Source organism: Solanum stenotomum, chromosome 3 (assembly GCF_019186545.1).
Source record: "Solanum stenotomum isolate F172 chromosome 3, ASM1918654v1, whole genome shotgun sequence".
Taxonomy (NCBI): domain Eukaryota; kingdom Viridiplantae; phylum Streptophyta; class Magnoliopsida; order Solanales; family Solanaceae; genus Solanum; species Solanum stenotomum.
In genome coordinates this window covers 20,743,328-20,768,420 of record NC_064284.1, presented here as the reverse complement: position 1 = coordinate 20,768,420, position 25,093 = coordinate 20,743,328, and the positions used below count along the sequence as shown (strand labels likewise).

Here is a 25,093-nt window from a genome sequence, read left to right as displayed (position 1 = left end):
GTTGAACACAGTTAACCATTAAAGCAAGAAAACAAACTTAAATTACCATAACTCAAACATGTTTTGCCTCTGAAATTGGTCTGATTAACTAGCAAAGCAAAGTGCTATACATTATTCAAATGCGAGCCTCTGAGTATCAACCAGAGAAGCATATTGACCCTTCCTTTCCAACAACTCTAAGTGTGTTCCCAACTCCGCAATCTTCCCATCAGAACACAAAGCAATTTGATCTGCACTCTGAACTGTGCTCAATCTGTGAGCAATAACCAAAGTTGTTCGTCCCTTCATCAGATGGTCCAGGGCTTCTTGAACTAGACGCTCACTTATAGTGTCTAAAGCACTAGTGGCCTGCAGAAAATACAGAAAGCAAGGCCATATTCATCAAATATATTTAGTATTACAATTAAAGGTGGATCCAGAAGTTGAGCTTTATGCATTCGAGTTCGGAATTTTACCACAACCCATTTGATCTATTGAGTTCAATTTCTTTTGAGGGGTAGGAGGTGGGGGGAATAATTGTGAAATACTACCATAACAAGCAACAACATTACACTGAAAGAGTACCTAGAATTCATATCCACTTTCCAGGAAGGGTAAAATATGATTAAGTGCTCCAACAAAACCAGAAAACTAAGTACATAATCTTTGGATAAAAAGTCTACATCTATGAGCCTTTCTAGATCCCTGTAAGAAGTCTATCCTTTCAATGACTTCTGTCTTTATCTGTGATACTACAAAACTGGTATTTACATTTTCAACTCTAAATAACTTCCACTTCCTTGCTCGTCAATGTGGTATATCATAGCACCCCACACTGCTGCCATCACTTCCTTATTAAACTGTATCCATCTTTTCTTTTTGATCCATTCCGGGCATAGTTGTGTTAGCCTCTATATGTTTTAATGATGACAAACTAATCCCATAAACCTACTATGCAGGAGGAAGAAAAAAGAACCAAGAAAGATTGTAACTCAACAATGCAAGGAAAGAGAAGCAGTCATGGAAGGTTGACAATCAAGGAAGATTTCCACTCAACTACACAAGGAAAGAGAAGCAATCAAGGAAGATTGTTACTTGGCACAACACAAGGAAAGAAGACCCATGAAGATCAAGGCAGATCCCAGAACAGAGGAAGAATAATGCTCAATGTGGTACTTGGCTGAACAAGGAAAGAAAATCAACACATACGGACATATCCTAACATCAGCTACCTCCACTCTTTCGAATTTAGGTGTTTCGTATACAATAACGGCAAGAATAATCTGGGAAAATTTGATCCTCGTAGTGATGAAGTTATTTTTCTAGGATACTCTCCCTCCAGTAGATCTTTCAGAGTTTTCAATAAAAGGACTCTCTGTGTTGAAGAATCTGTACATGTTGTATTTGATGATTCTAACCTTAGCGTTCAGAATTCAAGAAATGAATGTGCTGATGCAGAACATGTTGTTGAAAAATCCTCTGAAGAAACAAAGCAATAGCCCGATCCAAAAAAGCGACTATCTGAGACGAAAAGTCAACTGATCCATCTGAACCGCCTAAACACTCAATCTCACGAAAGTGGAAGCATATGCAAGCTATCCAAATGACCTCATTCTTGGAACCCAAATGCAAATATGAAAACTAGAGCTTCCATGAAAAAACAAGCATCCACGGCACTCATACACAACTGGAACCAAAACAAATTGATTAAGCACAAGATGATGAGTTCTGGATGAAGGCGATGCAGGAAGAACCCGATTAATTCGAAAGAAATCAGGTATGGACATTAATGAAACGACCAAAAGTCTCTGTGATAGGAACCAAATGGGTCTTCCGAAACAAGCCAGATGAGGAGGCAAAGTCATTAGAAACAAAGCAAGGTTAGTCGCTCAAGGTTACTCACAACAAGAAGGTATTGATTAGGAAAGGATGTAAAAGTGTTGTGTCAAATGGACTTGTAAAGGAAGAAGTCTTTGTTGCAACCTCCTGGCTTTGAAAGTTTCTCTTGTCCAGATTACATTTTCAAATTAACTAGAGCCATCTATGGTCTCAAACAAACCCCTAAGGCTTGGTATGAGAGATTAAGCACCTTTTACTTGAAAATAATTTCCAACGAGGCAAAATCGATGCGACTCTTTTCATACAAAAATCAGAATCTAGCATCCTTCCTGTTTAAATTTATGTCGATGACATTATTTTTGGAAGTTTTAACGCCAGTCTCTGTGAGAATTTTGCCAGCCTCCTGAAAGGAGAATTCGAGATAAGTTTTATGGGAGAACTTACTTTCTTCTTGGGACTACAAATCAAACAGTCGACAAAGGTTACTTTCATTAGTCTAACCAAATACACAAAGGAGCTAATCGAAAAATTCGGGACGAGAAAAGGTAAAGCTTTTGGGACTCCTATGAACCCCTCAACTTGCCTCAAAGAAGATTCGCCAGGTAAAAATGTCAATGAGAAAACATATCAAGGAATGATTGAATCACTACAATATTTGACTGCCAACCGACCAAACATCATGTTTAGTGTCTGCAAATGTGCTAAATTTGAATCAACTCCAAAAGAATCTCATCTCACTGCAGTAAAGAGAATCATTCGATATCTCATTGGGACCCAAGATTACGGATTATGATGTCCTCACTCAACAAATTTTGATTTAATTGGATATTCAAGTGCTTATTTTGCAGGTGATAAAAAATGATAGTAAAAACACAAGTGGCACCTGTCAAAATTCTGGGCGAAGCTCTAATCTCTGGCATAGCAAAAAACAAACTTCAGTGGCTCTATCACCCACTGAATTAGAGTACTTGTAGGGAGGTGTGATACTCGATTGTTATGGATCATGCATCAATTACATGACTACAAATTATCTTATGAATTGGTACCTATTTTATGTGGTAATACTAGTGCTATTAATCTTTCCAAATATATTGTGCATCATTCTAGAGCAAAGCATATAGATATTAAGCAACATTTTATTAGAGATCATGTTGAAAATGAAAATTTCGAGTTAGAATTTATTGATTCTGAAAATCAATTGGCTGACATTTTCGGAAAACCTCTTTTGGAAGATCGATTTTGTTTTATCCGTGAATGTCTTTTTAAAATCATAATTCTCTCCGCTCTCTTTAATGCTTAAAGTTACTGCATTTAAAACCATATTTTGCAAAAAGATTTTTACCATCATTACTTGATTTCTTTTATTCCCTTTCCTTTTCCCCATACTCTATTCCTTTACCAAAGCGCCACTTCCGCTCACATCTTTCACATCTTAAACCCTCCATCTCCCTCCACTCTCTCTTTTCATACTTCCTCCTCTCATTAAATTTCTCCACAATTCACTCTTCCTCTCTAAGAAAAAGATCTTCCATGGCTTCCTCCACCAGATGTTCAAGTAAACGACTCCATAACCTCTCTGAAGCCGAATTCACGTCTCCTGTTTCAGACTCCTCCAATTCTGAATCCAAAACCCTTCCTTCCAAACCCTCTCCTAAAAAGAAATATGCTCCTTCAAAAGACAAAGGTAAGTCTAACAAAAAGTTACGGCGGGGAGAAGCCAATGATTTCACTGCGGCAGACATGCGTCTTTTCTGGAGTGCAAAACAGAAAGACAAGTTCTTGGCCTTCAACAATCGCCCAATCGTCACCGGAAGGGTGATAAATTTGGAACAATTGGAGGATTCTCATTGCGCAGTAAGTGCTTATTTCAAAGCCCAGAACTTATCTCTCTTCTTTCAGCGTTGTGGTTTAGTAGTTTATGAGGAACCTGTTCGTATGTTTTATGCAAACCTTAGGGTTTCTAAGGACAGTGGGGAACTAGAAACCCTCGTCTTGGGAAAACGAATTATTCTGAATGATTCTCTGTTCGAAAAAGTCTTTAAAACCAAGTTCTCTGGTGACATTCCTTTCATGACTGGGTGTTGGCTTGATGACTTTGAAGTAACTCTAGATGAAGCCAAAATCTTTGTGACTGAATCTGAGTCAGACCTATCTGATTTTGGTCCTTCCACCATCTATTTTGAGAATCATATCTTGGCTCACATTATAGCAACTACTCTGCTCCCCAGGAACGGATCCCTGAGCAATATCACCGACAGGGATGTTTTTGTTCTTTACTGCCTACTGAAGAAGTACAAGATAAACTGGGGTGAATGGTTTCGGACCTATATGATTGAAAGTGCCGCTGAATCTGATACTCATGCAATTCTCCCCTATGGATTGATCATCTCCCGCATTCTTATTGGCTTGTATATTGATCTCTTTTACTACAAGCCTCTTGAAGTCTCTGTAACCTATGACATCCGGACTTTTGCTAGCATGGGATACATTTTGACTGATGGAAAATGGTCGAAGAAAGGCCCTGTCAAGATGAAGGTCAAACAACCTTGGGCCAGCAAGATTACTACAGACTCTGCCACAGATTTACTGAAAGAAGTGGCTGAGATTAATGGAATGCAGCACACGCAGGAGAAAATGGACAAGATCCTTCAGCTGCCAAAGGACACAGGTACTAATGTGGGAAAGCTACGGATTTCTATGGATAGCATTCATCAGCAGGAAGGGATTAAGACCAACAAACTGATCAGCCGAGTTGACTCCCTTAACCATGGAGCCAGCTCATCTCAGACTGAGCTTGCTGTGACCATTCAGACTTCATACTCCAACCTTTCCTGGAACGTTGAAAGATCCAATAGCTCCTTCGCTGGGAGGATTATCAACACCCTCAAGTACTTCTTTTCCAAGTGTTTTTGATCCACCCTTTTTTTGGTGTCCTCTCTGCAGACTATCAGTTCTTGCGAACATTTGTCCCTCTTAAAACAATTTGTTTTTGCTTTGTAACAGGGGATGTTTGATCCCCCTGCAACTATGTGCTCTGCATGCTACCCAACTATGTCTGCTTTTATGTTTAGTTGTTGTTCCTATCTCTGAACATATTGTTCTGTCTTTACTCTTTTATCTTTTTGATAATGTCAAAGGGGGAGAATGGAGCAAAAGAATTCTGAGTCAGCTAGTGAACCATGGCATACAGTAATGGGATAATATCCAATCAGGGAAGTTATCTGCCTCTTAACTCGTTTTTGTCATCATAAAAAAAAAGAGGGAGATTTTTTGCCTCTATATGTTATATAATGACGACAAACTAATCCCGTAAGCCTGTTGTAGAATAGGAATAGGTATATACCATCCTACTTAGAATAGAAATAGGAATAGGAATAAGAACAATATATAGTTTCCTACTTGGTAAAGGATTGTATTGTAGTGATTATAAATAGAGTCTCTGTGTAATAATGTAGATACACAATTCAATAATATTTTTTCCCAATATTTCTCACATGGTACTAGAGCCTCTATAATCTTGGCAGAGAATCAAAGAGCTTTTGCTACCCGCAGGCGGCTATTATATATCCATATATGCCGTCTATCTGGCCAACAATTATGTTAGCAAAAGTTGGGTCATCGTGTATCTTTCCGATTACTATTTTCTCATATCCACTTTGCATAGCACCGCGCATCTTTTCAGTGACTAATTTCTCATATCATATTTGTGTAGCACCGTGCTATCTTTTCGGTGACTACTTTCTCATATCCGATTTGTGAAGCACCATGCCATCTTTCCGGTGATTACTTTCTTATATACGATTGTTGTAGCACTCTTGCCGTCTTTCCGGTGATTACTTTTTCATATCCAGTTTTTGTAGCACCGTGTCATCTTTTACTATTTTCTTATTTGTGTAGGGTTGTAACATCATTCCGATCCTTGCCCATATAATTTCTCTTTTTCAATAGGGTCGTGTCGTCAATACAACCCTACCTATATAATTTCTGTTTTTCTGTAGGGTCATGCCACCCTACCCATATATTTCTTTTCAGTAGAGTTGTGCCATCATTCCAACCCTACCCATATATTTCTTTCTCAATAGAGTCGTGCCATCATTTCAGCCCTACCCATATAATTCTCTTTCTCAGTAGAGTCATGTCATCATTCCGACCCTACCTATATAATTTTATTTCTCAAATTGTGACCACTTTTAGCCATCAAATCTAATAATCCAAGGCATGAGCATGTTCTAAACAGTTTTACGGATACTTTCTTGTTTATGATCTACTCATCCCTTGATTTCGAGACGATTTATATGTTTTATATCAAATTTCGAGTACTTTTTGTTTCAAATTACTTTTTCAAAAAAAAAAGGAGGTATACTCAAATATTTGGGTGGGCTAGATTGCAATGATACTTTCTCTCCCACGGCTAATCAGTTGGACATTAAGAATGTTTTTATCCACGGTGATCTTGAGGAAGAAGTCTATATGGAGCAACCACTTGGTTTTGTTGCTCAGGGGAGTCTAGTAGCTTTGTATGTCGATTGTGTAAGTCACTCTATAGTCTGAACTCTAAACAATCTTCTTAAGCTATGCTTGGAAAGTTCAACATTGTATTTAAGGAATTTGTCACTTTGTGTTTTATCAACATTATGCATCAAATCCAATATTTCATGAGAAGACCAAACACATTGATATTGACTGAAATTATGCATCAAATCCAATATTTCATGAGAAGACTAAGCACATTGAGATTGACTGTCAATTTTGTGAAGTCGAGTGATCAACTTGTAGATATCTCACCAAGCCCCTCACCGGTCCTTGGATTAATTACATTTGTAACAAGCTAGGTACATATGACTTGTATGCACCAGCTTGAGAGGGAGTGTTAGAATAGGAATAGGTATACATAATCCTACTTAGAATAAAAATACGAATAAGAATAGTATACAGTTTCCTACTTGGTAAAGGATTGTGTCGTAGTGTCTATAAATAGTCTTTGTGTAATAATGTAGATNGACTGTCAATTTTGTGAAGTCGAGTGATCAACTTGCAGATATCTCACCAAGCCCCTCACCGGTCCTTGGATTAATTACATTTGTAACAAGCTAGGTACATATGACTTGTATGCACCAGTTTGAGAAGGAGTGTTAGAATAGGAATAGGTATACATAATCCTACTTAGAATAAATAGGAATAAGAATAGTATACAGTTTCCTACTTGGTAAAGGATTGTGTCGAGGTGTCTATAAATAGAGTCTTTGTGTAATAATGTAGATACACAATTCAATAATATTCTTTTCCAATATTTCTCACACCTACTATGTAGGAGGAAGAAAAAAGCAGCAGGAAAGATTGTTACTCAGCTATATAAGGAAAGAGAAGCAGTCACAGAAGGTTGACACTCAAGGAAAATTGTTACTTGGCACAGCACAAGGAAAGAAGACCCATGAAGATCAAGGCAGATCGAGAATAGAGAGAATAATTCCCGGTGTGGTACTCGGCTGAACAAGGAAAGGAAATCAATACATACAAATGTATCTGATACAGATGTATAATTTCAATCAAGGATTATGATCATATCCCTGGTTGAAGGAGAAACTTCCATTGGGTTATCCTTAAGAGTAAATCTTTACAAGTCAGCAATCTAAAATCAAATTAGGAAAATTTGATTTCAGCAATCATGCAGAATCAGTTCCGGCATCAATCAAGACAACGAGATTTTCTTCAACAATGGTCACAAGGCAGCACCTATAAAAGCAGATCAAGATCGAAGGAGCAAGTTTGCAACTTCCTTTGAACAAGAATCACTATTCATCCTTTTATCTTGCAGGAAACAATGTATTCATTAGAATTTACTAGTGAGCATTAAAAGAAAAAGAGAGATTAGTGTGAGTTATTCAAGTAGAGGCTGTAGCCCAGAAGAAATCTGGAACTGTTCAAATCAAGAGAAACCAACACGATCTGTACAATCAAGTTCATACAAAGCTCTAAAGGAAACCCTTGTAACCCAAGGGTTTTGGACTAGGCACCACATCGGTGATCCGAACCAATATAGAATCTCTTGTCTCCATTTACCTTTCAGTCATTTATGATTTTTTTTTAAAAAAAATTGGTAAGATTGTATTCTTTAGCATTAAGGGCATGTTGGCCACCACCAAAAAGCGTCAATTACAAACTTCCTAACAAATCTACAATCTGATCTGTATCTACTATACACAACTGTTTACACCAAAAAAGTAGAGATACTACACAATTCCATTTGACCTTGTGTATGGAATTGGATTTATTTTTGAAGCATCTACCATTCCTTTCCTTCCAAACTGACCATCATACATGATGGTATTAACTCCACCATCTCCTACTCTGCCTATTCAACTAACCTAAGGTAAGTCGACTCATCACTTTACNCCCCCCCCCCCCCCCGGCCTTGAGTTTCACAGCACCCCACATCTTCCAATACCAACTACAGTCCAATGGAGGACTATGTGTCCATATATCAGGTTGAGCCTTCACATAAAGAGTACATCCCATTTAATCCATAGCACATCCTTCTTTGAGGCCAATTGACACAATATTTGCACACAGAAGCCACATTCCAGCATTTAGTCATTTACTACTCAGATGTTGAACCCCCATATTTCTTTGGCACACAAATATTGTCCCATCCTACCAGTGCCACTTTCCTCTTTTCAGTTAAGCTGCCCCATAAATAATTTCTACATTTCTGATCCATTTCGTGGATTTTCTAATACATATACATGGTCAAGCTATTGGGTTCAAACGAATGCAGCTAATGCAGTAGGTCCACCCCTGATCACAATATCATCTAATACCTAGGAATTTGTCATTCAAACTTATACTGTTCTGCCTTGAGCTGGATGAGTGAAATTCTATGACGTAAATAATGACCATGGTCCTACTAGAGCAGATTGGGAAATATGATTTCGATGCTACAAAAATAGAAAGTTTAAATCTGCCCATGTAATTCAGGCTAAAACCAGAATTTACAAAGAAAAAGAAGATACTAAGGCCACCCACAGAACTGTACTGCAGAGCATACATGGTGAAAGTCAATGGACACACAGATGAAGCAAAGGAGGTCAAAGATTACCTCATCAAGAATCAAAATAGGGGCATTCTTCAGTAGAGCCCTTGCAATAGCAATTCGCTGAAAATGGAAAGATGGTATAATCAAATAATCAATATAACTCTGCAAAAAAATGAAAAGCTATGTTAAGTGCATGCATAACCAGCACAGCAATTTACTACCTGCCTCTGTCCACCACTCAATAAACCACCACGTTCACCAACCAATGTGTCATAACCCTGTCAATTTCTTGAGAGATAATTAGCAACTATGAAATAGAGGAATGAAGAAGCAGCCTATCAGAAATGACAAACCTGTGGCATTGTAATTATGAACTCGTGCGCATTGGCAGCCTTGGCTGCCTTTACCACGTCATCCTTGGATACATATTCATCAGGGAGAGCATACGCAATATTTTCTCCAACCGATACAGAGAAAAGAACAGGTTCCTACAAGCGAGATTTTATGCATGTCAGAAACAAATATTAAGTGATTGCAATGCCCAGGACAATCACTGACACCATCCAGAATTTGATTTCAAGTCAAATCTTCGGTGAAGAGAATGAGCATGAGAATAGTGTCTCACTGATTCAACAGTGAGTGTTGGAGAGAAAAGATCAATACATACTTGATTAACTAGAGAGACAACCCGCGCCCACTCGCTCTTATCAAATGTTCGCAAATCTTCTCCTGCAACAGTTATGCGACCTCGAGTTGGCTGTAAGGTCAGGTTATTAGCTGATAAATTTACCTTTAGACCTTCCTAGGAGGACCATAAAAGCTTGTTTTCAGTAATATTCAAATAGATAATCGAAAGTAGACCTCATAGAAACGTGCCAATAGCTGTACCACTGTACTTTTCCCTGCACCACTTGGTCCCACCAGAGCTGTAACAGTTCCACATTTTAGGGTTAAATTAAGACCACGAAGGATTTCCACATCAGGCCTCACTGGATACGAGAAATCCACATCTGCATGCGAAATATGAAAAACATTTTATTAATTAACTTATGGTGCATTTTCCATTACTTTTTCCCACTGTCTTTTTCAGAAAATGGAAGAGTCCCAGATTTCTGAAACCATAGATGAACAGACAAGAATATGATCTGTTTCTCCTAAGCAAGACCTTTTACTGAAAAGAAACCAGAAAATCTCCTTGATAAAAAATTTATAGAAAGATCTAACTTATATATTTACCCTTCTAAAGAAACTAAATCAATTAATCAAACTTGTTTCCTATACCCTGTTACTTTTCAATATAAATACCATATCCACTTTTTCCAGTACTAGTTTCTGGGAACATGCATTGCACATTGATCTCTAATTTTAGTTAAAATATCTTTCACAAAATAGTGAATCAAAAAGATACTTTAATTAAAAGCTATATCACTTGAGAGAATATATGTCAATACCAAAATAAAGAAATTGATCAATTATTTCTTCTAAGTGTCTTTGAATTAAGTTTGTTAGATAAACTTGGGTTCGTTTAATTTTCTTTGAAGGGTGAAACAGAGACTACACGACAAAATATTATGTTAGATATCAACTAATATATGCACTTGAGTATAGGAGTTGAAATGCTCCCTAAAATTTCAGTAACAATTTGTTATTCCTATTCAGTAAAGAAGTCTCCTTTGAACAACAATAGTATATTCTAGGTGTTTTCTTTGTAGAGAAACATCAGAAACTGTTAACCATATTTTTCTACACTGCAAATTTACTCAAAAATTATGGAGGGTATTCTTGAGTCTCAAAGGCATATCCTGGGCTATGCCTGGGAGAATTACTGAAGCCCTAAAAAGTTGGGAGGAGCCAGGAGTGCTAGCTAAAGACAGAACGAGATGGAGAATTATCCCTGCTTCAATCTGGTGGGCAACCTGGAAAGAGAGGAATTCTAGGTGTTTTGAGAGCGTAGAGAATAGTATGCAGAAAGTTAAACTCAACTGCATTTTGTTGTTATGTTTTTTGTGCAATCAATTATACTCAAATGAAACTGTCTCTATAATTGATGTTTTTGATTCAATTTAGATTTAGAATAGTGAAGTTTTTGGAGTTCATCTGTATATAAGGTTTAGTACTGCCCATGTACTATTGTGTTATAATACAAAGTTACCAAGTTTCAAAAAAAAAAAAAAACAATAGTTTATTCAATTAATTCATCAATAATCTATAATTATATCAATCATAATAGACAAGGCAATTAATATAATTATATTTAACAAAAAAATTGTGTTGAGTTATAAAATACGAACAAAATTATTCATCATCTGCTTCGCAATGTGAAAGTCATTGGAACTAATAATGCATACCTCTTTAATTTGTGATGAGAGTGTTAAAATCATATTCAGTCCTAATTAAATGTTTAGTCATCCTAAAAGTTAATATTATTATTTTTTACAAAAGTTAAATTTAATATTGTTCATATATTAACATTCATGACTAGAAAAATAGGTGAATTTAATTAAAATAATGGGATCTATAAATGAATTTTCTGCTACATATTTAATGGTAAATGCATGTAAAAGTAGCTTCAACACAAATTGACCAAGCGTAGAAGAATAAATATATATTTTTACAGAATATGCAAACAGAGCATAATAGATGTGTGATATATATATATATATGCAAACAGAACCTGGCAGCATCTTGTAGTGATCATCCTTAATCCTCATCCTCATATCCCTTTGTGAACCACGACTTCCTCAAGTTACAACACTAAAAAGTTTCCTTATATAATTCGAACAAAATATGACTCTTGCTCTTCTTTCATAATCCCAACAATACATGGGTCTCTTACTCTCCTCTCATACACGGTTTCAAACATATATTTATAGCTCATTTCATGGTTGTTGCTATTAAATATCAATAACTGTGGCTAAATCAATTTGGAGAAGACATTATATTTCTCCTTTTATCTTCTTCACCGTTACAAAGGAGGATATGTGCACATTAGAAACACTTAATTCTCAATTAGTGCTAGGAAGTTGCATCACGTAAATCTAATGTCAAGGAGAAGGTGCACACGTTAGTTTACTTCTTTTTGGCTTATTCATTATACAATTTAATTAATGATCATTTGATTGTCTTGCTAATAAATAACTTACAATCCAAAAATAATTAAAATAATACTATTTAATATCAATTAAATAGATATTTAATTTAGTGTAGGCGTAATATGATAATCCAACTTTGCACTTTGGAGCTTCCTACTTTTAATAATATATATAGTTCTCTGTATCCCATGCTGAATAATATAAATACTTTAAAAATTCAAGAATTTCAAACTAAATTTTTTAGCCCAAATAAAAATACAAATGTTATAAAAGAATTAAATTAAAGAAGTCTAATAGAGAAAAAAGACACAAAAAAAAGATAGAGAAGAAAATATACAATATACACGTTGTTCTTAAGACTTAATTCATAACAATATATACTATAGATGGGAAAAGAAATACGGAATCAATACATAATTTTTCGAGTTCTTGTCGACACCCTCAACGTTAACCCATCAAAATTTAAGAGTTTCTTCATCGAGTTAAACTACATCATGAAAATAGTACAATAATATTATAAGTGTTTCACTACTTTAACTATAGAATGAAAGGTAATTACCTTAGGTAGGGGCCTCATGAAACAAAAAGATAAATTTATATAGCTAAAAGTGAACGAATACCAAAAGAAATCCTAAAGCTTTGAATTAAATATTTGGAGGTTATGAATATAAAAAACATAAGAGTTATGGATATTAAGAGCAACAATTGAATATGTAATTAAATATGAGCTATGAAGGTGAATATCTAAAGCAAATAAAGAAGGGAAGAAATAAATAAAAAAAGAAAAAATATTAGTGCAAAAATAATATCAGACTAAAGTGGTATTTCAAATAACTAAATTAGACAAAGGGTCGAACATTAAGAAAATTTGCAGACATATTTATAACTTTTAAGTATAATATGATGTTTAAAAATGAGAGAACTCCTCTATTTATAGCCAAAAAAGGGCAGTATGAACAGGTCCTTATTGTGCCTTATTAGTAAACTTACAATCTTTCAAAAAAGTCACAACCCTTCAAAAAAGCCACAACTCTTTGAAAAGGTCACATACCTTTCGGAAAAGCCTCATCTCTTTGATGTGAAAACGTGTCTTCTTTTAAAATAATATATATGTAGAAGATGTACTAAATTGGGTGCTTTAGTTGGATATTAATAATTCAGCATTTAAGTTTAGGGGTGTTTTTAGTTGGGGGTATTATAGTAATTTAGCATTCAAGTTAGTGGTTAGTGAGTTCATGTTTTTAAGGTAGTATAGATAAATAGATATAGACTGATAGATAGATAATTTTACAAGCAGCACAAAATATCAGATATGGCAGAAGTATATACCTTCAAGACAGATATCACCAGTCTCCGCCAGGTTTCGCACACCGCTACCAAATTTTAGTGTAGACATGTATCTTGTTTTGGTAGATTGCTTCTTCTCATCAGAATCATTCACCAAGTATAATTCTAAAGTCTCATCATGGACCTTCTTTTGCTTCATGTCTTTCTCTAAAGAACATGCAAGCGCTTCATCAATTTCAGCATCGGATAAAACTGAGTTAATTCTCTCAGTTGCTGCAAGAGCTGCACGAAGGTCTCCAAAGGTATTTACGAGGCCTTGAACCTATAATGCTTAATATGTTAAGTAGATGATGGAAGATAAAAATGGGGAAAAAAGTGAGCAACATCAAAAAAAAAGTGAACTCACTGCGAAAGTTAATGTAAATGTATATCCGATAAATGAAGCCATAATTCCCACTGATAATTCACCCTGCATATGGTATAATTTGAATGATCAGTTAATAGACAAATAAAGTCAAATCCTTAGAGGAAGAGAGTCCAGATATAAATTTACCAGTGGATTTTAAAAAAAGTGCCGCCATATGTAATAATCAAAACTTGAAAATAATTACATCTTAAGATGGAAAAACACTTGAAGAATAAATATCCATCTTTTGTTTTTTTGTAGGTAAGATATAAATATCCATCACTTTGCTTAAAGTACTTACTGCCTTTACTTTGCTTCCACCAAGGCAATATAAAGCCATCAAGGAGATATAAATTGCCACTCTCGTCACTGACTCATGGAAGGATTTGAAGGTTCCAATCTTTATGCTACTACTCTCAAACTCAAGTACCTGTCACAAATACACTCTAGCATCTCTAGAACAGCAAGTATGGAAATTCTAGTCCTTACTAAATCTAAGAAATCAAATAGCCTCTATGTTACCTGGCGAGCAAATACTGACATCTGACGCTTCTCCCCACTAAATGACCTCACCTGCAGAAGAGGTCAGTGCAGTCGTATTCATTACCATCAAAGAAGCATAAGGGCATCACAGGAAAATCTGAAATTTAGTAAAGTTACAGAAGTTGAGGTAAAATCTGAATGGGCTATAGATCAACGAACTTACAGTGCGAATGGCAGAAAATGATTCAGTCACAGAATCAGCTATTGATGCTTGGACCAGTCCATGAGCTTGGAAGACATTTACAGTTGACCTCTTGAACAGAGCTAATAAGTTCTTAAATATTAGAAAGGCGTACATACAACTCAAACACAATACCAGTCATTACTAAGTGCCTGTTTGGATGGGTTTTTAAAAAGTAACTTATAAGTCAAAAGCTAAAAGTCATGAGTAGAGGATACCCTACTTTTGGCTTTTGACTTATTTTAAAACATTTTTGGCCTAAAAGTGAGTGCTTAAAAGCACTTTTTAACCTTTCCAAACACCTCCAACACTAAAAAGTGCTTAGAATTAAAAGTCAAAAACACCTAAAAATAAGCTAATCCAAACGGGCACTAAGAGTCTAAAACCCACAAATTATCTACTTTCTGCATTTTCATTTCTACTTATTACTGGCTTTTGCTATCATATCAATAACCCATATTTGATATGGTATTTATTTTTCTTTTGCGTATACCAAGATTATATGGTCTTGAGCAATATAATTAATCGCCACATATAGTCAATACAATCAAACTAATATGACAATTGTACAACAACAACATACCCAGTGTGATCCCACAAGTGGGGTCTAGGATGTGACAATAGTAGAATTTATAAGTTATATTAATTAAATTATATAAGTCAAGCTGAATATTATATTAGTGTTTTATTATGATTACAACTATCAAGTGTGTACTGAGAAACTGAGAATTCAACAAAAGGTATTACCAATATCTATAATTTGTTAGAGTGCACAGAAAAACCAGTAATATCAAAAATAAAATATTTACCGACTAAAATAGACACTGCAAGGATGAGCAAGCCCAGAATTGGTGCAAGTTGGGGAGATAGAGCAAACAATAAGGATAATGTTCCCACCACCTGCATGAAAAAGAGAATCCAGCTATGTGAAAGATCATGATGCAAGGTACTCACAAAGAAAAAGCAGAAAGTGGACGGGAGGAAGGAGAAATAAAATTAATGGACAATGCATTTGCGTGTCATTAAGGGAAAGCCGGTAGCTAAAAATTTGGAGTCAAGAAATATGCAATTGAGGCCTCACCGTGTACATTTCCAAGATAAATCAGAAAAGAGTAGTGTCTAAAAATGGGATCTTAAGAACAAACAATTTCGGGAACGGAACATCAGGAAATTTTACCCAAGAAAAAGAACACTGGAATTGTTCTAATGATCCAACATTGGTGATTGGACTCACTTTGCAATCAAAGAGAAAGAGAGCTGATTCCAAATAAATATAAAGCTCACTTTTGTTTAGTGAGAGTAGCTTGCCTCTGATAGTGCCCTAAAACCACGATCCCGTGAAGTATTCTCACTGACAATATTTTTGAGAGAACCCAGATCAGATGTTAATAGAGCTGTTAATTCACCAACCTGCAAATAGAAAACTAAATGAATAATAGGTAGGCATAGGAAGAGCATTAAACAAAAATGCCAAATATATGAGTCTAATTAGACAGCCAAACTTGGAACGTCTACGAAAGAGTAAGACCAAGTATACACTGCGTACTCCACCCTCCCCAACAGCATCCACACAGGTCATAATATCATCCGCTCAGGGTTATATGATCTCTCTTATAACTGAAAAAATCAATCAAAAGTTGCAAAACCACAGTGCTCAAAGGCTGCCTCAGAAGTTATAACTCATACTTACATCAGGTAGATTCCACAAGACATTTTTTAGAAGCTTTAAGCAAACAAAATTCCAAGACAAAACCTTCTAGATGCAGTATACTAACAACATGAAAACTTTTGTGTCTTTGGAAAAAAGATTGTACAGAATCATGAAGTCTTCCTATGCTTTTTCCTTGTTTCTCGTCTCTGAAGAAGGTTATTCAGCAACTGGAAGTATTTGTCTATATTTGAAATGAAAAATACAGAAAGAAGTACATATTGAACACTCAATCAGAGAATAAATTAAAACCATTACAACCACAGGTGTAAGAAATTTTCCAGATCAACAAGGCACTTTGCTTCCTTAATAGTAGAAGAGTCTTCCTTTGAAATAAAACAGGGAAATTGCACAGCAGCATGTGAGAGAAAGGTAGTTCTCTCAAAAGCTGCAAGCATTTAGACCAAGGCCAAAATGAAGGGACCTAAAAAGCAAGCAATTTTAACCGGCACATCCTTAGACCTTAGTACAAATAAAGGTAAAATCTATTTGGAATTCATACAAGCACACATGGGCAGGTACGACCTTGTATGATGGAATAGATGGCACAATAAATGAAGTATCATACCTTGTAACGGTCAAAAAATTCAATCTGCAAAGAGAAAGAAAGGCAAAAGTGTTACAAGAATGAGCTGAATGAGCTTGCAAGAGTAAATCTTGGAAAACATTTCCAAAGCAGTTGAAGCCAAAAGGAAATATATATGTTCCTGTACGGCAATAACTATTTCATATATCAGTTGATTGATCTTCTCCATGCTACAATAAATCTTGGCAAACATTTCCAAAGCAGTTGAAGTGAAAAAGTAACATATGTCTTTTTGGGGGGTAAAATATCTATTTTGTAAATCAGTTGATTGATCTTTCCAATTACAAAAAGGTTATAGGCAGTGATTATTAACAAGGTTAGAAGAATGCTACAGTTACCAAGGAATCATGAGAAATAAAGTAATTAAAAGATGTGATGCCTTAAATCCATGAGACTAGTATGATACCAATTCAAAATTGCCCCAATCACAAAAGTTACAAAAGCATCTTTGGGTTCAAATGTTGATAATTAATGACCTTAGCCGTCCAAATTCAAGATGTCACTTATTAACTATCATTTTATAACACATCATTTTATAACACATCAACATACATCAAGTTAAAATTTGGACAGCTACCTAATCTGATTTTAGCGTTCACCTTTTGAATCAGTACTCTCCGAAAAATTTGAGCCCTTAAGCTGGACATAACCTTCTCCCAAATGGAAGTTATGTTCGCCACATAGATAATTGTAAAAATTGGCTCCAGTGTATATAGAAGTCCCACTTTGCTGAGCAGTTCCAACAGAGGATCTGTTCTTGTTCCAATAAGTACCTCAAAAAATCTTCCTGCAATGATAAGCTCAAGCAATTGTAAGGCCTACGCAGCATAAATTTTCTATTTATTAAACATAAGTTATGCTCCCTCCAGATTCAAAATAAATGAAATTATAGCACTTTTTCCATGTTTTAAAATAAATGAATTTTTCAAAGTCCAAAGATGTATTAATTAATTTTTTCCAAAATTTCTCTTTCATGGGATTTTCAACTCTCTAGTTTTACGAAAAGTTTGGGAAGAAACAAAAGGGTAATATTGACAAATTACTCTTTAATTAACTTTCTTTTGGAGTGTATCACACCCCCAATAAACCATTTATTTTGGAATGAAGGGAGTATATTTACTCTCACTTATGTGGTTCCATATGCAATTGTACCGGTATCATAATTTTAACTAGTATTTCAAGAAATTTGGCCTAGATCCACCACTCTATCAAAGTGTCTTTTCACTTGTGCTGAAATTTCACCTACAATCTTGCATAATATGGGTGATACCATCCTGAACTACTAATATAATTGACTTGTCACTTTTATTTTCTCTGCTCCAAGGGGGTGAAATGGGCTGACAGATTTACATCTACTTGATTTTCTGCATAATGTAAGTAACACACCCAGCATTTCAACCAAAATAAGCAGACAGAAAGGAAATTGGCAACTCAGATCCGAAATTGTCTCTGATAGGTCAAACAACTTTAACATGCGACATCCAAAACTTGCACCTTTCCTGCAATAAAATAATGCACTGCCAGGTATTCGGTTCAAATTTTGGCTGGAATAGTTATATGGTTTGCATATGCAACTGCCCTGTAGTATTGACCACCCCGTTGCCAAACCAAATAATGAATACGCAAACTCTTTCATACTCAACCTTGTCATTCTAAAAATTAAAGCGAACTAAACATACTTAAAACTTCTCCATATGTTCGTATTATCTCTAGCATCAGCATGTTTAAGAGAGAAATATCCATCATCTTAAAATGCTGAGCTAGAGGTGCTTAACATAATCTTAAGCTACTCCACATATGGACAACTGGTCTTGGATGAACCATATTCAATAGAAATTGTTTTTTGCATATTGATATAATAGTATCCCACATCCTCACTCATGAGATGTCTGATAAAAATTGTCTACACAGATCTATAATTCTCTAACGCTAATTGCTTTAGAAATAAGGCAAGATGTTAACTATCACAGTTATTCATTAACTATCTTTTACCACTCACAAGCAATGGTGGCTCAGAATTTTTAACAAGGGGATTAAAAAAAAATGCTAGAATGCGACATTTACCACTTGTTAAGGGGATTCACTAATGTATAAATATACAAAAAAAGTTTTGCTTTATCTAAGCAATATAGGTTTTTATCGAGGGGGATTCAATTGAATGCCAATGCTAACAAGTAGAAAAAGTAAACATTTCCACTATCTTACAGTTGGTGGAAAGATATCTTTTTACAGACTGAATATTGAAATTTGACATGAAAAAAATGTGATTTGTGTCACCATCTCACTGCCTTAAAACCTGAAATATCTATTACGAATTACAATTCATTTCAGAAAAATGAGAATGTTAGCACTTTATTTCCTCCTAATTACTGAAAATCAATGCTATTTCTAATAAGAAGTAAAAAAAAAAAATAGGAGTACTCCTTTTTCAACTTATATGACGTTCTTTCCAATTTGAGACGTTACACAATATCTGATACTATTCTAGTTTTATTCAACTGCCACACATTAAAAGCTAATCAAGTTTTTAACTTCGAGGTAGAGTTTTACTACAATATCATTCACATTATATCAGTACCTTACACTTTTACATGTCACATTTTACTTTATCAAAGTCAAAAACTTTGACCAACATTCATCGTATTAATATGAGAGAATTGCAACTAATAGTTTGAACATTTAAATTTTAAATTAAATATCAAATTAATCTAAGTTAATTTACATTAGTCAAATTGACTCAAGTGAAACGTGACAAGTAAAAGGGCATTTATGGAGTTGTAGAGTATATCATATATTTCTCAAAACAAAATAAAAAAATGCATACCGGAAAGTAAAGGCAGGGAAAGAGAACAAGTGGTGCAGACGACAAGAGAGAAAACAGAAGCAAGGAGCTTCAACTTGTGCCGAGAAACAAGTTTCCATATAAAGCCCCAACGGATAACTTCAATTGGCTGAACCGCGACTAAACTATCATCCGATTCTTCAAATTTAGGGTCGTTTTCTGAAACAAAAGCATCAAAAGCAGGGCCTGTAATATAAGCCGAAGATATGACGGACCGCTTCAGTTTCCGGCAATTAACAAATTGTGGACGAAATAGTTGTGATGTTGAGATGGAGAACTGAGGAGGTCCATTGGAACGGTGGAGTAAGAGCCGGTGGTTGCGCCGGCGTTGTATAGGGAATGGGGTGAGGGGGAGACAGAAGGTGTTGGGTACAGTAGCCATGTAGTATTTTTAACAAGTTCTTTTGAAAATTGAGTTTCTTTTAGATTTTTGATTTATACATAGTGTGCATAAATGGCCAGGAGAAGAGGGAAGACACATGCCTTCTCTTTATCCGGAGTCCCCAAATTCCAATTTGTCGTCTTCTGTTTTTTCCTTTTACAACTAGTTAATGGATCCGGGCTTCACGAAGTTAAAACATTTTTCTTTAAAATTTATTAGAATAGAACTTTTCTTGAATTTTGATGTTATATTATTTTTATATAAATTTGTTTTTATGAGTATAGAAGTTATTCAATTGTAGTTTATCATTTGTTTTATTAAAAGAAAAGGTAAAATTACATATTATAACACTATTTTCTCCTAGTTTACATAATTTCATTTTACAAATTCATTAATATGCTTTTGAAATTTTGTAATGTTTAGTTTATTGTTATCATCTATATGCATGGTTACATATTGTCTTTAATTAGAGAGTCAAATAAATATTTTTCTCAATTTTCTTCTTTGCAAATTTCGTTAGTATAACACTATCAATTACTTTCAAAATATTAAATATATAACTAACGTGTTTATCAAGAGCAAAGGTTCCATAATCATATGATATACCAATAAGTAATATGTAGTCATTATGTGTTTTAAAATTAAAATGCAACCTGCCAAAATCCAAATTTCATTGTGTATCATATAATTGTAATTAATTGCTAGTTTTAATTCTATCATTTGACTTTCTATTTTATTTTTTTAAAAATCATATAAATTTTAGGCTTGATCTCTTGGAGAAGAATTTTTTTTTTTTGGAGAATGTTGTAAATAAATGTATTCTGCAAAAAGTTAATTGTGAATCTGCAGTAGTTGGATTTACATAGAGTCTGTACTAACAAATACTTATAACAATAATTTTACCGAAACATAAACAACAAAGTTTAAAACATGTACTCAAAAACAACAATTAATATCATAAGCATAAATTAATGACAGTAAAAAGACATACCAGGATCTGTAACAATAGAATGACACAGAAAGGAAAAATCGAGCCCACTAAATGCACAGTGTTTCCTTAAGGAAATCATTCCCCTCTAGTACCCGAGGTTTAAAGAAAGGATAAGGCATAAGTACCTCCTAGACTATGACCGAAATCCCAGAGACACACATAAACTTAACTAAGATCCTATTACCCCTAAACTCATTTTTTTCGTATTTTTGTGCACCTTTTGTGCTGATGTGGCACCTTCAACCACCCAAGTTGGTTGTGTTTGTACACACTCGTCCGCCACGTGTGTAAATTTTATTTTTTTTAATTAAAAATTCTTTTTTTTAAAAAAAAATCATATTTTTTTCTTAATTCTTTTTTTTAAATCATATTTTTTTCTTAATTCTTTTTTTTTTAAATTAAAATTTTCAATTTTTTTAAAAAATAATCTTATTTTTTTAATCTTGTATTTAAATTAATTAATACACATTTTTTTACCTTGTATCAAAACTTCTTTTTTTTTACCTACATTCATTGTTTTTTCTCTTTTATTTTTCTATTGATTTTATTTTCTTTGTCTTTCGTTTTAATTTGATTTTAAATGTCTTATATTTAAAATAAGTTATTTTTGAACGGATATCAAAATAAGTGAAGAAAATCAAATAAAACATAAAAAAATTAAAACGTTAAAATTAAAGGATACTTTTATTTTTTATTTTTTTTAAATACACATATTTTTTAAAAAATAATTAAAAGTGAAAAGATAATAAATTAATTAGAAAAAAGTTTAAAGTGAAAAGAAATTAAAATAAATATTTTACGAAGAAAGAAATAAAAATAATTAAATATATATAAGTTTTATTGTCAATAAATATGTGTACTACCTAATTATAAAGTTACCAATAAAAAAATGACAAGTGCCCAATTTGTGCACTCACCACTTGCCTTCAAGAGAGTGTGCACACTCTCTATGTCATATTAGCGTTTGTGGTGTACTTATTCCATTTTAAATTAGTTTAGGGGGGTAATAGGACCCTAGTTAAGTTTAGGTGTGTCTCTAGGATTTCGGTAATAGTCTAGGGGTACTTATACATTATCCCTTTAAAGAAATAGATCATCTCAGGATGAAACGATTTTATTCACCAGTGTAATGATACAAAAATAATAGTGTCAGTGAGCCACTCAACAGGAGCAAAATACACAAATATTTAATTGTGCAGACGAAGTTCAGAATTTTCGTTGTTTTAAAATGAGAGGAAACCCCTCTATTTATAGACAACAAATGGTAGTGTGAACAAATGATTATTGTGCCTTACAGGAAATGTCACAATTCTTTGGAAAAGTCACAACTCTTCGAAAAGGTCACAACCTTTCATAAATGTTACAACCTTTCATAAAAGTCGCAACTCTTCATATATAAAAGTCACAACATTTCATGAAAGGGGAAGACTAATTTTGGAAATAAATAAATTAAAAGGGAATCCTTGTTTGTGGTGGCGCCACGTAGGCGGGCCTAGGATTCTCTTTTATATATATATATTAGTTAATTACAATATATGTCATACTTACTATAAATAGTTGGTTCATAATATTAGTCATTTCATAAAATCAATACATAAATTACAATATTCTTCATATTATATCCTTGATAGTTAATAAGTTTTGAAAATAGATATTTAACTAACCTAAGAAAACTAATAAGTAATTAATGATCATTGTAATTACTTCATACATTGATTAATTACTCTCACCATTGCACTACTCTATAAAATCTGATTTTGAAAAAGAAATCTCAACAAACAAATTAAAAATAAAAGATGGAGAAAAAATTAAAAATAATCTTGAAAGTTGAAGCTTCAACAAATTTTATCAAGGAAGACGTCGGCAGTCATATTTGCAACTATATTAAGATCAGAAATTTCTAGTTTAATTTCATTATCAACAACTTCGGATTCAACTGAAATATTTAGATCAATTTGAAGTAATAGAATTTGAATATTTTGTGATGTTGTCATGTTTGCTTTAAGAATTTATAAAAGAAAATACACAAAATATATAGGAAAATTGAGAAGGAAAATTTATAAAAAAAAATCAAATTTTGGATCAATTCGTACTGAAAAATTCTGACTCAAAAAACAAACTCAAAAATTTAGATAGTCATCCAAATGCATTTCAATTTTTAAATATAGCATATTTATCATTTAGTATTGAAAAATTGACTTTAAAAAAACAGTAAATAAGTGTAGAATTATAAACTTACTCAATTTCTTAATGCAAGTGAAATCTAAAAAGATGACATATAAAAAAGAACGGAGAAAGTATATACATTAGTTATGTGGATCTCTAAATTTTTGCTGAAACATAATATTGATTTTATATATGAATAACGTATCTCCTAACTAGCTACTAAATATAATAGGCGAAATGGTCTGGTGGACCCTTATACTTGTATCACTTTGTATTCTGAACCCTTCTACTTACACATTTGTCATCTGGACCCTTAAACTCAAATAAAATAAGACTTTTAAGTCCCTCCAACCATGTGTGTAGCTCACTCTCCTTTATATAATTGACATGTCATATCCACGTCACATATATTAATGGCACATCATAATTATTTCATAACTATTTTTAAAAAAATATTAACCAAAATTATTTAATAAAATATAAAATAATAACATTTTAAATTATTATTGACATTTATAATTCTCCCTATTTTCACTATTTCACTACCAAAAAAAAGCCATCACCGGCGTCACCATTTTTGCCGGCGAATCACATATATTTTCTCCTTTAAGTAGTAATTTGGAGCCTTGCCTTGGTCAATGAAAGTTCCTGAGGCCATTAAGGCAGCAATAGCAAACATCTCAGCAATAGACAAAGGCAAATTGGACAAAATCCCCAAAACTTTTCTAGGCAATTTCTTCACAATCCCAAAACCAACAACACCATTTTTCGTCTCCTCCACCTTCCTTCCACCATTTCCTACAGACCCTTCTTCCAATTCAACAACTAGTGGCGCCACACCATCAGAACCTAGAACTGAAATTGGTCTCTTTTCCTTGCTGGGTTTATTCCCTTTTACTATATTGAGCTTCCATGTAAGAGTAAAAGCAAAAATACGGCCTTTGTTGCTGTAAACACCAAGAATTCGAGAATTGTGGATAAATGGACGAACCTGCTCGTTACACCTCCATACATGGACTGAAGCAAACCTCTTGCCTCTGCAAATTTTTACCCCCAAAAACTCCAACATCAATGGAGACTCTCAAGATTTCATCAAGAATCTCACTTGTGCAACTTTCTCCCTCACCCGTCTTCATCTCCGTCACATACCATCACTATTTTTCTTTCCTCCTTCAACCTCCACAGTAACAACAGCCTAAGCCACCGCACAACCAGATCTAGCCAAACTTTTCGTAAGAGGCAAGTACTTCTTGTTCTTGTAAACTTCTCTAAGAGCTGACTTTTGCTTCTGTGAGATGACAGTCAAAGCTTGTGCAATTGACAACCTTACCACCTTGATTTTGGATAGCTTGTTAAGAGCACCACTGGTGACTTTTGCAACATGGAGAAGAGCAAGCTCCGCCTTCAGATCCTTCAACTGAGCCAAAAGGTCTGTCTTCGACTTGTTCCTCAACTCATGAACCTTTATTCTTGCCATGGCTGCTGGCCCTTTAAGGTTACTGCTTAGACGGCGATGGAGATTGGAAAACAATTAAGCTTGGAAGAAGAAATAACTTTTTAATTAATTGTTTTTTTTAAAAAATATTTCTTTTATAATTTTAATATTTTTTCAACTTAAAAAAGGTTCACTCGCCTTAAGATGCGTGAAGTCACACACTTTTGCCAACTCAGCCATCTTAAAGACACATAAGCTTGGTCAATGGTCAAATGGATTTGTTAAATTGTGTTTTATTGAATTTAAGGGTCCAGATGACAAATGTGTAAGTAAAAGGGTTCAGAATACAAACTGATACAAGTATAAGGGTCCAGCAGACCATTTCGCCAATATAATATTATAAAGCAAAATTTAATACATGAGTCACCTTCAAACCATCTAACAAACAATTCCTTAATCATTTAGGTAACAAAGTCTACCGTTCAGCCAAAACCTTAAATTTGGACATTTGAAAGCTATATTTTATAACGTGTTGGGGGTTAACAAAGTCTACTTTCTCTTACGGGATATGTTTGATGATAGTTTGGTGCACCACACATATTTCTCCATTCATATCAATAGTA

The 25,093-nt window shown here is 34.2% G+C and overlaps 2 protein-coding genes across 5 annotated transcripts in view; both read right to left on the bottom strand.

Moving 5' to 3' along the window:
• The window catches only part of LOC125861004 (ABC transporter B family member 28), a 28,405-nt gene that overhangs the window by 320 nt on the left and 2,992 nt on the right, over positions 1–25,093 (bottom strand). Inside the window, exons 1-16 of one of the 4 annotated variants that reach the window (XM_049541084.1) lie at positions 19,479–19,975; positions 17,254–17,441; positions 16,637–16,660; positions 15,669–15,770; positions 15,170–15,260; positions 14,343–14,443; positions 14,159–14,209; positions 13,938–14,066; positions 13,637–13,699; positions 13,273–13,552; positions 9,713–9,861; positions 9,519–9,608; positions 9,205–9,339; positions 9,073–9,129; positions 8,915–8,971; positions 111–348 (exon numbers count right to left, since the gene is read on the bottom strand). In XM_049541084.1, the coding sequence (XP_049397041.1) occupies positions 112–348; positions 8,915–8,971; positions 9,073–9,129; positions 9,205–9,339; positions 9,519–9,608; positions 9,713–9,861; positions 13,273–13,552; positions 13,637–13,699; positions 13,938–14,066; positions 14,159–14,209; positions 14,343–14,443; positions 15,170–15,260; positions 15,669–15,770; positions 16,637–16,660; positions 17,254–17,441; positions 19,479–19,878 (2,154 nt within the window). In that variant the 5' untranslated portion in view covers positions 19,879–19,975 and the 3' untranslated portion in view covers position 111. Of the gene's footprint in view, positions 1–110; positions 349–8,914; positions 8,972–9,072; positions 9,130–9,204; positions 9,340–9,518; positions 9,609–9,712; positions 9,862–13,272; positions 13,553–13,636; positions 13,700–13,937; positions 14,067–14,158; positions 14,210–14,342; positions 14,444–15,169; positions 15,261–15,668; positions 15,771–15,875; positions 15,955–16,636; positions 16,661–17,253; positions 17,442–19,478; positions 19,976–25,093 lie in introns of those variants that run through there. The other 3 variants (XM_049541085.1, XM_049541087.1, XM_049541086.1) reach the window with 3 other exon arrangements.
• LOC125861035 (60S ribosomal protein L35-like) lies at positions 23,665–24,548 on the bottom strand. The gene has a single exon (XM_049541130.1). The coding sequence runs from the start codon at positions 24,510–24,512 to the stop codon at positions 24,231–24,233; it is 282 nt and encodes a 93-aa protein (XP_049397087.1). The 5' UTR covers positions 24,513–24,548; the 3' UTR covers positions 23,665–24,230.

Coding starts and splice junctions, on each gene's coding strand:
- LOC125861035 (XM_049541130.1), bottom strand. CDS start 24,512: ATGGCAAGAATAAAGGTTCATGAGTTGAGGAACAAGTCGAAGACAGAC.